At 49.3% G+C, this 12,256-nt stretch overlaps 3 protein-coding genes across 3 annotated transcripts; 1 reads left to right on the top strand and 2 right to left on the bottom strand.

Moving 5' to 3' along the window:
• Positions 1–5,130: 5,130 nt before the first annotated feature.
• ONS95_005754 (uncharacterized protein) lies at positions 5,131–7,927 on the top strand. Its single transcript, XM_058499179.1, has 9 exons — positions 5,131–5,740; positions 5,800–5,935; positions 5,982–6,141; positions 6,278–6,299; positions 6,349–6,388; positions 6,437–6,504; positions 6,557–6,939; positions 7,038–7,105; positions 7,220–7,927. The coding sequence occupies exons 1-9, from the start codon at positions 5,636–5,638 to the stop codon at positions 7,747–7,749; spliced, it is 1,512 nt and encodes a 503-aa protein (XP_058351447.1). The 5' UTR covers positions 5,131–5,635; the 3' UTR covers positions 7,750–7,927.
• Positions 7,928–8,245: 318 nt separating this feature from the next.
• ONS95_005755 (uncharacterized protein) lies at positions 8,246–9,730 on the bottom strand (the record flags this gene model as incomplete). Its single annotated transcript, XM_058499180.1, has 4 exons — positions 8,246–8,874; positions 8,923–9,462; positions 9,577–9,634; positions 9,707–9,730. 4 exons carry the CDS (start codon positions 9,728–9,730, stop codon positions 8,246–8,248), a joined length of 1,251 nt encoding a protein of 416 aa, XP_058351448.1.
• A 316-nt stretch (positions 9,731–10,046) lies between these two features.
• ONS95_005756 (uncharacterized protein) lies at positions 10,047–11,825 on the bottom strand (the record flags this gene model as incomplete). Its single annotated transcript, XM_058499181.1, has 5 exons — positions 10,047–10,385; positions 10,436–10,772; positions 10,823–11,183; positions 11,231–11,684; positions 11,730–11,825. The coding sequence occupies 5 exons, from the start codon at positions 11,823–11,825 to the stop codon at positions 10,047–10,049; spliced, it is 1,587 nt and encodes a 528-aa protein (XP_058351449.1).
• Positions 11,826–12,256: the final 431 nt, after the last annotated feature.

Genomic DNA, 12,256 nt, shown 5'->3' on the forward strand with positions numbered 1-12,256 from the left:
TTGAACGTGAGATGTGACTCGGAAAACTTCACTGTGCGAAATATGTTGCAGGCAAAGAAGACGGAGGATAAACAGGGGTTGAGGCTTTGTTATGTAGGTAGGTATGATTCACAGCTAGGTGGACTTTGTTGCAATCAGGCAGGCAGCTGAGAAAGGGCTGGGCTGGGCTGGGCTGGGTCGTGTTCCGGGTCGGGCTGGATGTGTTGTTGGGCTGGGCTCGGCGCGCCGCGTTGGGGATGCGATCGATACCTTAGGTGAACTGCTTTGTTGACCTTCCCACTTCCGTAGTCTTCTCAAGAGCTCGGTCGTATTGTATTTGATAATGCAATGGATATTATTGTCGAAATCTAATCTCGATATGATCCTGTCTGCCAAAAAGTTTGAAATGCAGAAATGTTTAGAAATTACAAAAGTGCGAAACATGACATCCTTATATCTTCTCCCGTTCCTCGCCGTCCTTTACGTGTGATGCCTTGCCATGCCCATGTTCAGCTTAGGGACAAACCCTGTTCTGTCCTGTCCCGGTCATTCGAGTCGCGAGTCGCTCATGTCATGACCGCCCATCCGCTCCACCTCCACCGCTCCTTCGAGCCCTCCTTTCCCGCTGGATACGCCAGAATAACCCCGAGTCTTCCGTCTCTGTTTGGCAGTTTGGCAGTTTGGCAGTTTTGGCAGGCAGCCCTTAACCTAACCTTACGGACGGAATCAGGAGGGGTCCGTCGGGGAGGCGAGCGAATCGAATCGAGGGGCCTGAGACGAGACGCTCAGGCAGGGCTGCTCACTGCTCAGCACAGCACCCGTCGATCACACCTGCCGACCGACCGACCGACCGCCCATCCACCATGATCATGATCATGATCATCCCTCCGGATGCGGGCTGAGTCAAGACTCAAGAGTCAAGACCCTTGATCGGTGAGTGTCGGATGTACATATGCACGAATCAGTTTTGCAGGAATTACGATCTGGTTGAAGCTCGGTATCCGCGCTTCTCCTCCTTCTCTTCCCTTCTCACCTCCCTTTTCCAGGAGAGCGGTAAGTAAGTATATTATTAAGGTTTCTGGCATGAAAGGGGAAGCTCGTCACCGTTCGTGGGATATTTGTTGTGCGGTCTTCGTGGGATGCTGCGTTGCGTGTTGATTCGTTTGATTGAGGATTTTAAGGTGTGAATCGTGTGACTGGCTGCTTGCGTCCAGACACGAATCGCCATTCTCACATGCTGCGTGGGGTGGTGCGAGTATCGCGCCTGGAACAACATCACGACAGCCGTCCTTTAGGCCCGGCCCCTCGACACGACCATGTGGTACTCAAACTGTTGTTTTTGTTATTGTTGTTATTGCCGTCGGGATGGGGTGTGTAGATGCAGCTGACGATGCAGCTGCCCTCAGCTGGGTGGTGGGTGGTATATTGGACAGCTGATTACTGGCTGACAATACGCGAATACAGATTGGAGATGTCCGATGCTTAGGTATTATTAGATGGTGTGTAGTACTGAATTTCCTCTTTCGCAGTGGCTTTTCAATACTTTGTTATGTTGTCAGCCTGCAAAGTCAGCCATCATCAGTCAGTCAATATTCCCCTCGTTCCGGCAAGCCGCTCCTTGACCCCGCCATCCACTTCCCTTCCGCTGAAGAGACGAGTTGGGCTGGCTTCGGATTCCTGATTATTCGCCAAGATTCAAAGGGACCACATGGAAACATGGATGGTGGCTTTTTGGCTTTTGTGGGGTGCAGTAGTAACGGTTAATTTTCGATAACTTGACGGCTATATTTAAAAGAAGCATCGCCTGTTCTTCTGACTCCCGATAATAGACGACAGGTCCTTCATCACATGTAGCCTTGTAGGTGAGTCTAGGAGGGGTCATGCTGTGAAAATGGCGGGGTAGTATCCACCTGCCTAGATGAGATGAAGATGAGATGAGATTAGAAGGTGATCCCTATGATGCGAAAGCGATAACGAAGGTGGTACTACATCAATTTTCATTTAACTTGTACAACCTACTCGGACCTGATTCTTCCTCACCGTCGAATCTGACTGCGGTGAGATGGATGATACACGAGAGATGCATCGAAGATCCCGTTCAGCGCCACTCCGCGGACCTGACGAAGCGGGCATTTTTCTGACCCCTCCATCCCGTGCTTCTTGCTTACTTTCCCTGCGCATACATGCGAACCCCGCGTTGATGGATAGGGTATCGACCGGGACGGCACGACGAGTATGACCCGGCATGAAGAGGAAGCTACGGAATTACATGGCCCGATTTCGCGGAGGTGTGTTGCATTGATTTCTCCGACTATCTTTGGGTGAGGTAGGAACGATCTAAACACGATGTCCTCTATTCTGATGTGAAAATGCCACCAATGGATATATCTTCCTATCAAACTAGCTAGCTATCATTGAACAGGGCTAGAAATAGAGAGATACTTGTCTTTCGTGATGCCAATTTACTTCTCCCATGACTCACAAGACTCATTCGTCAAGTCCTATCTGAGGTCGGGAGACCTGGCCTTCTGGCGAGACAAGGGAAACCATAAGCCTCAAAGTCACCAAGACCATGAGTAATTAACAACATTTTCGTGGCTGTTTGATGCAAGAGACTTGAATCTCTCTCTCCCGTGAAAAGCTGAACTTTACAGTAGGCCGAGAACCATTAGGCGTTCGTCCCGGTCGCAGATGGTGTTTGAAGGGGTACTTGGGTACTTGGGTACCCGAATACTTCGGTTTCTTGCGAGGGCGTAGACAGATGTTTGTTTTTTTACCTTTCCACATTTCTTGGCGCTTTTTTTGTGTGCAGTTTTGATACCAGACGCGGAAAATAATATTTCTTTATTTCTCCGGCTTGTGCCTGTGGCCCTTTCTGTTGAGATAGTATGGTATGGCAGGGTGAAAGGCAGATTGCACATGGCGCTCAATACTTGATCTTTTTCGCCTGGGTACAGCAGACGTATCAGACCTTTTTGCAGATTGTTATCTATCCGTGACCTTCTTTCCATTTTTACTTTTGTGTCTCTACCTATACCGCCATCTCCACAGCGATGCAGCCGAGCGAGCGAGCGAGGAAGCGAGTCGTGGGTAAACAACGCAAGGGGGTGATCACCACCTATATGGGGACAACTATGAACTAGGAATATTGTTTGGCTTTTAAGACACGAATCATATAAGATACGCATGAAAATTGGAATATATAGGCAGTATCTTGCATTTACAGCTGCCCTGAAGCCAGGAGTTCCTCACCTGATCATCACTAAAGAAGAAACATGTGATGTAGGACTCGAGAACGAATGAAAATAACCAACGAACAGAGGCAAGCGAACTTGTCCACCTCCTCTCATGGATGTGATTCGGCTAAAGCTGTCCCAGAATATATTGATGTGAGCGCAATGTGTGGAATCGATACCTCGTTGGCGAAAATTGTGAAAACTGTACGATCCTACATGCGAAATTCCTTTTTCGCTCAGCAACTTTCAAGAGAACCGCACACGAAATGAGTTTGAGATCAAACCTTTGATCTCTCCTGTAGCTCTTATTCAACGTGTATTAGCCTTGGTCCAGACATTGACGCTCGCTCTGCGCTGGCTTTCAGTGTAGGCGATAGCTCGCAATTGAAGTCTGTTCCCGCTGTGATGTTAAGATTCAATCAAAATCACGAGGAGAAAATGACTACTCTGAATAAAGCTTTCTCATGATTTCAGTCTTTGTATGTCTGCATCTCAAGGAGTCTTCGTATTTCGTAAATGGTGTTGTAAAGACGTGCGCGCAATAACAAGAGGCGCAGTCAGGGATACGCTCGTCCCGTTCTCTTCAGGGCATGAAGACTTACTCCCTAAAATTGCCCTGGAGATTCCCTTTACGTTTAGTAGGTGCAGATTGGGTTTCCCTTGCAAGTTCCCAGCTCAAAATGGTCTACATCCAAGACCTGCCTTGTCCCTGAGGAGCAACCAAGGAAGGTACCTTGACGGAGAAAGCAGGTTCCGGCGCACTTTCCTATCATGCGACTGCCAAAACCTTATTGGAACTGTCAATTGACAATCAATTGACAGTGATAAGAATCTACATTCTTGACAGTTGCGAGGTCGTCATATCAGGAAACTGTCCCTCAGAAGGTGAGATGGGAACTGCTTTCTTGAGGTCCTTTGAGGTAGGTCGGTACCTTCCCGTCAGCCGTTAGAGATCTAGAGTTTCAGATCAGCTCCCGTATCTTGTTATGGTTAAAGACTATTTAACCCCTATCGTACAACCAAATCATCTCGTTTCTGATCAAGAAGTACATCCCCACGAACCTTCTCCCCTTTCTCAAACACCACAGCCGCACCATCCTACCACACACCCTGCACACCACAAGGCTGCATGACATCAAACCATCCCTCCCATCAAACGCGCTCAAAGTAAACTATAACTTATGCACAAAGAACATTCCGGAACGGTGTCTCTCCTACTCAGTCGCACCGCAGCAGCTGAACTAGAGTTCTAGCTGCCGCTTAACATGATTCATGAGCGTTTTGACTACGCCATCGTGCTGCAGTTGGAACTCTGAATGGTGAGAGCTTGCTCATCTTCGGGATTACTTCGTATGCAAGCGTAGCTGAGCTTGCAGGTAGGCTTCAGTGGTTGCTTCCTTAAATATTCAATCGGCTTATGCACGTTTAACTTTACATCAGGTTTATCGTCGGGAGTTCGACGCCTCCACGGCTCCACGCCTCAATCCGCACCGATGTGGTGGACGATGGCGAAATGCCGCGTTCGGGTCAGCACTCGGCAATTATAGACGCACTGCAACGATTCAAGATAGATGATCTTTTGCTGCATCTTTCTTAGATTCCGCAATCTAGCAAAGAGGAGGGTCGGCGAAGGATCAAAGCTCTTGCATGCTGCGTCTCTCACGCGATTCTGATATCCAACACAACCCCGTATTCTTCGGGGAGTTCTGCCTTGGCGAGTGCACTAAGCGAACCCAACTGTCGGAGATGTTTCCCCTCCAGTGCTCCACTGATCGCCACCCAGGGGTTTACCCTGGTTCCCAGCTCCTCCCCCACAAAAACGCTTGCTGGAGCCCTACGGAGAATTAATCCGCCCCCCTGCTCCCACAAATCAGAACTGCTACGAGCCACATCTCGCCCAGTTTCACGATTCACGACTCCATCTCTATTGGGCTCAGAACGTGAACTATGCGAGCACACTCTCCACATCCGGGACTTCCCAGACTCCTCGCGGTCAGAAAGAAGCATCTTGCTCCGAGGAGCCGGCCAATGACTACTCCAAGTCATGGATGGGGTTTCATGCGAGGCAGCTGGGGTTTCCATCTCCTTGGGCAAAGAACTTAGGGACTTGGAGACTACCGTCGGCGATGAGACCGGAAACGGTTTGAGTATCAACGAAGAAGGTTCATCCGTCCTCGCCTCACGAACTCTATGTGAACATTGCACGTTTCTTGGCTTGTATATGTTTCCAGATAATCCCCACCCAGCTCTGGACAACAGTTCCTGCATCGTTCCTCTCCCCTGCCCTGTGATCCTGAATTCGAAATATACTCGACTATCAGCCTCGTTGCTTTCTGAGGATTGTAAACCCTGCTCAAATCATCTGTCATCCCTGGATATATTCACTCAACTATGAGTGCTGCGCCTGGTAAACGAGGAACATGAGGAAGGCCTTCTTTGCGCTCGCGGCAGCCTTGCCGTTTATCCTGGCCGTAAAGAATTCGACGGAAACGTTTGCTTTATTAACCAAACTACCTCAATGCGCGGTTGGTTATCTTCAGTCTCAAAAGTAGCTTTGAATGTTAGCATGCTAATCATTGCGCAGCTTACATGTCTAGCGAACGCAGTTGCGAATTCAACATGTACTCCAACTGATACTGCCTGCGTCTGTACAAATGTACCTCTGAATGCTGCTGTCTCTGTTTGCGTTCAATCGACTTGTAGCGTCAAGCAATCCCTCAGTATAAATCTCGTTCAAAAGGATTGACAGGATCTAATTTTCTACAGCAACTTTGAATATCACTCATACGATATGCGAGGATCCCATAAGAGACGGGAGGAACTCCTTCGATATCTTGAGCAATGTCTTTGGCGTTACAACGGGAGTTGCGGTGGTTCTGAGGTTTTATTCAAGGTGGAAATCTGCGCAGGAGTTTTGGTATGACGAGTAGGTGGCTCTTCCTCTTAAGATATCAGTTTTTGTCAATTCTGCGAGACAGCGCTCTCAATTCGCAAAGTTCCGAAACGGTTCTGTGTTGTATGCATTCTCTACGAATATGTTACTGATGTGAGAATTTCCACAGTTATTCCATCATCGCCGTAATGGTCAGTGGCTACCAGCACGGAAAGGTTGCCAAATGCTGATTTTCCCCAGGTCCTCGGTATCCCTGGTACCGTTATGAACGTCCAAGGCTGTACGTGTATTTATTTCCAACTTCAGGGCCTTTTCTAATGAACCCCAGTAACCTACAATGGACTCGGCCTCGACATCTGGCGAGTTGGATTCCGCCAAATAACAGACTTTATTCACGTATTTCTCCCCATCCATCCCTCTCTCCATGTATCTAACGCACACATAACAGGTATTCTTCGCCATGGAACTCCTCTACTTCTCCCAAGTCGGCACCGTCAAACTCTCCATCCTCTTCTTCTACCTCCGCCTCTTCCCTGGCCCGACCATCCGTCGATGGACCTGGGCAACAATAATATTCAACACGGTTTTCACACTGGTATTTATATTTGTTGGACTGTTCCAGTGTACGCCATTGAGCTTTTATTGGAAGAGCTGGGATAATGAACATAAAGGGAAGTGCATGAATCTCAATGCGCTCGTGTGGGCGAACGCCGGGATTAGTATTGCGCTCGACTTTTGGATGTTGGCGTTGCCGATGACGCAGTTGATGAACCTGAGTTTGCATTGGAAGAAGAAGCTCAGTGTTGCGGCGATGTTTGGCGTTGGTGCTTTGTGAGTTTCAATTCTTCCTTTCCTCTCGCGTATCAATCACCCTCTCCTCTTCTTGACCATGCACACAAGTCAAAAGAATATCAGCTAATCCCTCCCAGCGTCACCATAGTAAGCGTAGTACGCCTCCGATCCCTCGTCAAAGTCTCCAACACCCAAAACCCAACCTGTAAGCTTCTCTCCCTCTCCCTCTCCCTCTCCCATTCCCTCTCCCCTCTCCATCTATCCACCTTCCTCCTCTTCTTCCTCTTCTTCCCTCAACATTCCCGCTAACCCATGCCAGGGGACTACCTACCCGTCGCCTACTGGTCCACCATCGAAATCAACGTCGGCATAATCTGCGCCTGCATGCCCAGCATCCGCCTCCTCCTCGTCCGCGCCTTCCCCCGCTTCATGGGCACCACCCGAGACGGCTCCTACGTCTACAGCACCCACCGCAGCGGGGACAACAAGATCCCCGGGAATGGCTCGACCTCGAGATCAGGTTCTGGATTAGGAGGCTCAAGAGGAGGAAGCAGTAGCAGTGGGAGCGGGAGCGGGAGTGCGAATCGGACTCGGCTTGGTGGTGGTAGTAGTGGTGCTGGTGCTGGTGGGGTGACGCTTTCGTCCAAGAGTCCGAATGATGAGGATGTTGTGAGGACGAGTACGTTGGAGCTGGTTAAGGTGGAGAGGGTGGTGGATTTGGAAGGGGAGAGGCAGGGACGCGGGCGTGAGCACGGGCGTGAGTATAGGCATGGGCAAGGGGGGAGGGGGAGGGAGAGAGGCTTGGAGCCGGATTATGAGAGGAGGGTTCATAAGGGGAATTGGGTTTGAAAGTTTAGTTTAGCGATATTGTTATTGTTTACTGGTAATGTCTGCTTGATAGCGTGCCCGGTTTCAAAACTACCTTGTCTATCATGAATTATGAACTTTGTGTTGAAAAGGGACACGGGTCTGTGGCTATAAGGTCAAATCATGACCACTTACCTACTTGTGTTGCGATATCAGCATTTTAATCATTAATGGTGTCATTTGACGCTTGGTGAAATTCACGACGTGAAGCGTGGTACACTGATATTGTTCTTTATGGATTCAGGCAAGAGGGTTGGCGAGAGTGAGGGTTTCAATTTCTATCTTTCTCTTTCGAGAACATCCAGCCATATTTTTCGAAGCTCAGACTCTCGGTGCATATATCCTAGCCTACAAAACTTTCTTCTCGACAATCCTCCCTACCGAACCAATACCATATGCTGCCCCAGGCTTCATTGGCGCCAGTCGTAATCCAGGCATGTATACTTTGCTAAGCTATTCACCACACATACTTCCAACTTCAAAAGTCTAAGAACCGTGCCGTAACACTCCCCATATCATCCTCTTGCGTACCATCGATCTCCGAAGTTGTCGTAGATGCGGTCGATTTCGAGAAGACACTCTCCCGTCTAGTCTTCCTAAGCCAAGTTTTGCCATAACCACCGTCGATCTTAGCCGTCCCACCTTCCCTCTCCATTGGCACACCACCAAATCCCGAACTCAAGCCCAAGCCTAGACCTAAACCCAGATCTCCAACCTCGCTCTCCTTTTGCTTTTCAAATGCACCATTCACAACCGCCGTATCGACCGTACCAGGACCAAACCCAGAGTTCATCCCAATGCCCAGTCCCAAACCTCCTCCTCCACCACCACCACCCCTCTCCATATCGGTACTTCTGTAGCTCGATTCACGCGGTGATTTCAAAGCCAAAGACCCACGGTTCGAGACTGTTCGTTCCATTGGCACACCACCCATCTCAACTGTACTCATCCTCCTCTCCCTCGACTTCTTCCCTCCATATCCACCAAACCTCGACCGTAATTCACTTCGAATCCCGCTCTCAATTCCTTCAGCGAATGACTGGGCACGCATCTTGTTAATGAGATCTTGGGCAGTGCTATTCTTAGTTGGAGTCGTAGGTGTAAGTGCTGCTGCCGTATCAGTCGACGATATCTTCGTACTTGTGATTGCCGTACCAGCATTTCCACCACCACCAGCACCATCAATACCCAAACCAAACCCTTCACTACTCCCCGAATCATCTCCATTCAACCCACCACTCATCACAACGCCCTCTCGAATTCCCAATCCTTTTCCCATTCCCGTACCAAGCCTCTTTCCAAATCCTAATCCCACCCCGCCAGTCTCCTCATCATGCTCTACTCTCTCCTTCTTCACCTTCCCCATCCTCGTCCCCTCCTCAAACACCACCGCAAAATTATCTCCCTCTCCTTCCCCCTCTCCATCTCCACCACCATCCTCCTCACTTTCCCCATCTCCCTCTCCCTCACCCACCACTTTCCTCACCCTCGGCGTACTAAACCCACCCAAACCACTCGATGTCTTAACAGGAGGTAGAGGTGGCGGAGGAGGAGGGGGAACTGGCAGTGGAATAGGCGGCCAGCCGCGGCGCCAGCGGTCGCGGTCGTAGGTTCGGCAGGGGTGGCATTTGTGGGGTGCGTGTTGTAGGTGGATGGTTATGCTGTGGTTGTGGTTGTGGTTGTGGAGGAGATTTGCTGAGAGGAGAGAAGGACGGGGGTTAGTTGGTTGTTTGTGAGGTGGTGGATGGGGTGAGGAGGAGAGGGAGAGAGCAGTGGGGAAGAAGGTAGAGGGGAGAGAGGGAGACGTACAGGATTTGTATTTTTCGCAGAACGAAGTTTCGATGGTGAGGGTGTGTTGGCAGGTGTACTGGACATTGAACTCAGCTTAAGACCTTAGAGGGGAGAGTAGAGAAGGGGGAGAGGGAGAGAAAGTATGTACCTCGATCTGGTATTGCTTACACATCTTTGATGCTTTTCAAGTCGAGTGAAGAGATGTGGGTCGTTGGTGTTGTTGGTACAGGTCGACAAGTTTCTTGTCGTGGAATATTGTTTTGTTACCGAGCTCGAGCACCACATGAGGAAGTCGCGACCAGTCGTGCGCGTGAAAAAAGTGAAAGAAACGAGACTAGGCAATTCACAATGCCAGACTTCGAATTCTACTTTACAGTGAGTCTTGACTTATCTGATATGTGCTTCGAAATTCACCTTTCTCAACGCTCGCTCGCTCGCTCGCACGACTTATTTTGCTCGCTTATTTACTCGAGCCCCTATCTTTCACGCTAAACACTCTTCACATCTCTATGCTCTACCTGCTCCTCTACAACCTCACTCCCGCTAACCTCCACACTCTTCTCACCCATGCTTTCGATCCGTCTGTCTTCTTCCTCGTAGATAGCAGGCCGGTGTAGTTGTGTTGCGATTTTATTACGATGGATGAAGATTCCTGGCTTGGTCTCGAAGAAGCGGTCGATGTCTTCAAGGGAGCGATTCGCGGTCTCGGGATAGAAGAAGTAGGTTATAGGGATGAATGAGAAACAGATTGCTGCCCAGATGATCCAGAACCGCCACGAGAGATTGGCAATTCCGCTGGGCGTTACTTCGGCAACCATGTAGTTCATCTGTGGATCGATGTCAGCTGTGATAGTACAGGTTCTGTGAGCGGACATACAATCCAATTCGTTGCCATGGCCAGACTTGCACCTTTAGTTCGCATCTCAAGCGCGTTGATCTCTGTGGGGTACAGCCATGGAACGCCTAAGACACCCATGCCGAAACTTGCAAAGAAGACGAAGAAAAAAGTCACAGCTACAGCACCGTATTGGAACGAGTGGCTTGGATCGGACTCGGTAAGTGCAAGGACGATGGTGATTATGACCCAGCAGGTGCAACATGCTGCAGCAGATGTCATCATGACGTTTCGACGACCGTAACGCTCGATGACGAAGTATGCGAGAACTGCGAAGAGGAGGTAGTCTACGGATCCTGCTGCTGCGAGGATACGTGCTCTGCTGTCCGTTAGAGGAAGTATTATGTGAGGGATTTGGGTCCAACTGACCTCAGCTCGCTAATATTCAGAGCATGAATGAATACATATGTCATGTAATAACTCGTGACATTAATTCCACTTATCTGATTCATAGCTTGCATCCATGCACCAAGGATCATTCGACGCAGCACGCCAGATGGTCCTTTCCCAGTGAGGAGCTGCATCCAGGTATATGTATTCATGTGTTCGCGGTCCAAAACGTCCTTGATGATGTTGAATTGTGTCTTGACAGAGGGAGAGTCGATAGTCGCTCCATGACCTTCAAGTGCTGCAAGGACTTCGTATGCATCTTCGTATCGACCTTTGCGGATTAGAAGCCTTGGAGAGTCTGGTAGAAATGGACAGAGACACCAGATTAATCCAGTGAAGACTAGCACTTGTCAGTACTGAGAACGGAACTTAATCATGGCTACTCACAAATCTGGAATGCGAGTGGGAACCTCCATGCCACACTCCCTTTCGCGAAAGAGAAGCCAAGAGTAAGCCAGTTTGAGATTGAGTATCCAGTGATGCAGTTCGCCATTTGTATAATGACCAGTTTACCACGACTCCGCATTTTACTGGTCTCAGCTTGCCAAACTCCTGCTGTGGAGGTATTCATGCCTGTACCAAGGCCTGCAACGATTCGACCAACCATCATTTGAGCTACACTGTAGCTAGCAGCTTGAATGACAGCTCCCACTGCAATGACCGTACTTCCCAGTAGCAGAACACGAGGGCGTCCAAGTATGTCGCCCGAGTAGATTGTTGACAAGGCACCAAAGAAACAGCCAAGGTTATAGACGGATGTCATTGTTCCTTGAACAGATGTTGAAGGATTTCCCATTGTGTCAAGGAAATCCTGTCCAACGAGGACGTTGCCGAACACACCCTGCAATTGTTAGCTGGGGCTGGAGAAACCGCATGGGAAACGTACCTGATCATATCCATAGAATATAAGGACAGTTGATGCAGCGATTGAAATCCATACTGTGAGGGCATCACCGGAGCCTCCAAGATACTTTCGAGGCATCTTTTCTGATTTGATGTATTCGGAGATAGTGGAGAATGATATGTACTAAGTGAATGGTGGAAGTTCGATCCTCCTCAGAGAAGACTTGCTTAGACATGTTTTACCCATGGGAATGTGGATCCCATTAAATACTTGTTGATCACAAATTCCAAAATCTGGGGAAAAGGACGGGGAGTATTCCGTCATTGGGGGTTTAGTGCCAGAACGTCCATTAGATCCTCAAAATCTGCACGAGACGAGGACTACCGAGTTATTTCCGGCTCTGACATCCATTTTCTTCGAGCATGCAAGGCCAACGAGTCATATCTGCAGCTGCATCAGGGAATAATGACGATGATCTGGAAGCAAGCAATGAAGAAGGAAGGTTGTCCGAATAGGCTTCCCCGCATCCCACTTTCGAGACGATCTCCCGATGGTAAACCTGGAGCCGC

The sequence above is a fragment of the Cadophora gregata genome, assembly GCF_030347475.1.
Source record: "Cadophora gregata isolate MNR1 chromosome Unknown scaffold_16, whole genome shotgun sequence".
NCBI classification, from domain to species: Eukaryota; Fungi; Ascomycota; class Leotiomycetes; order Helotiales; family Ploettnerulaceae; genus Cadophora; species Cadophora gregata.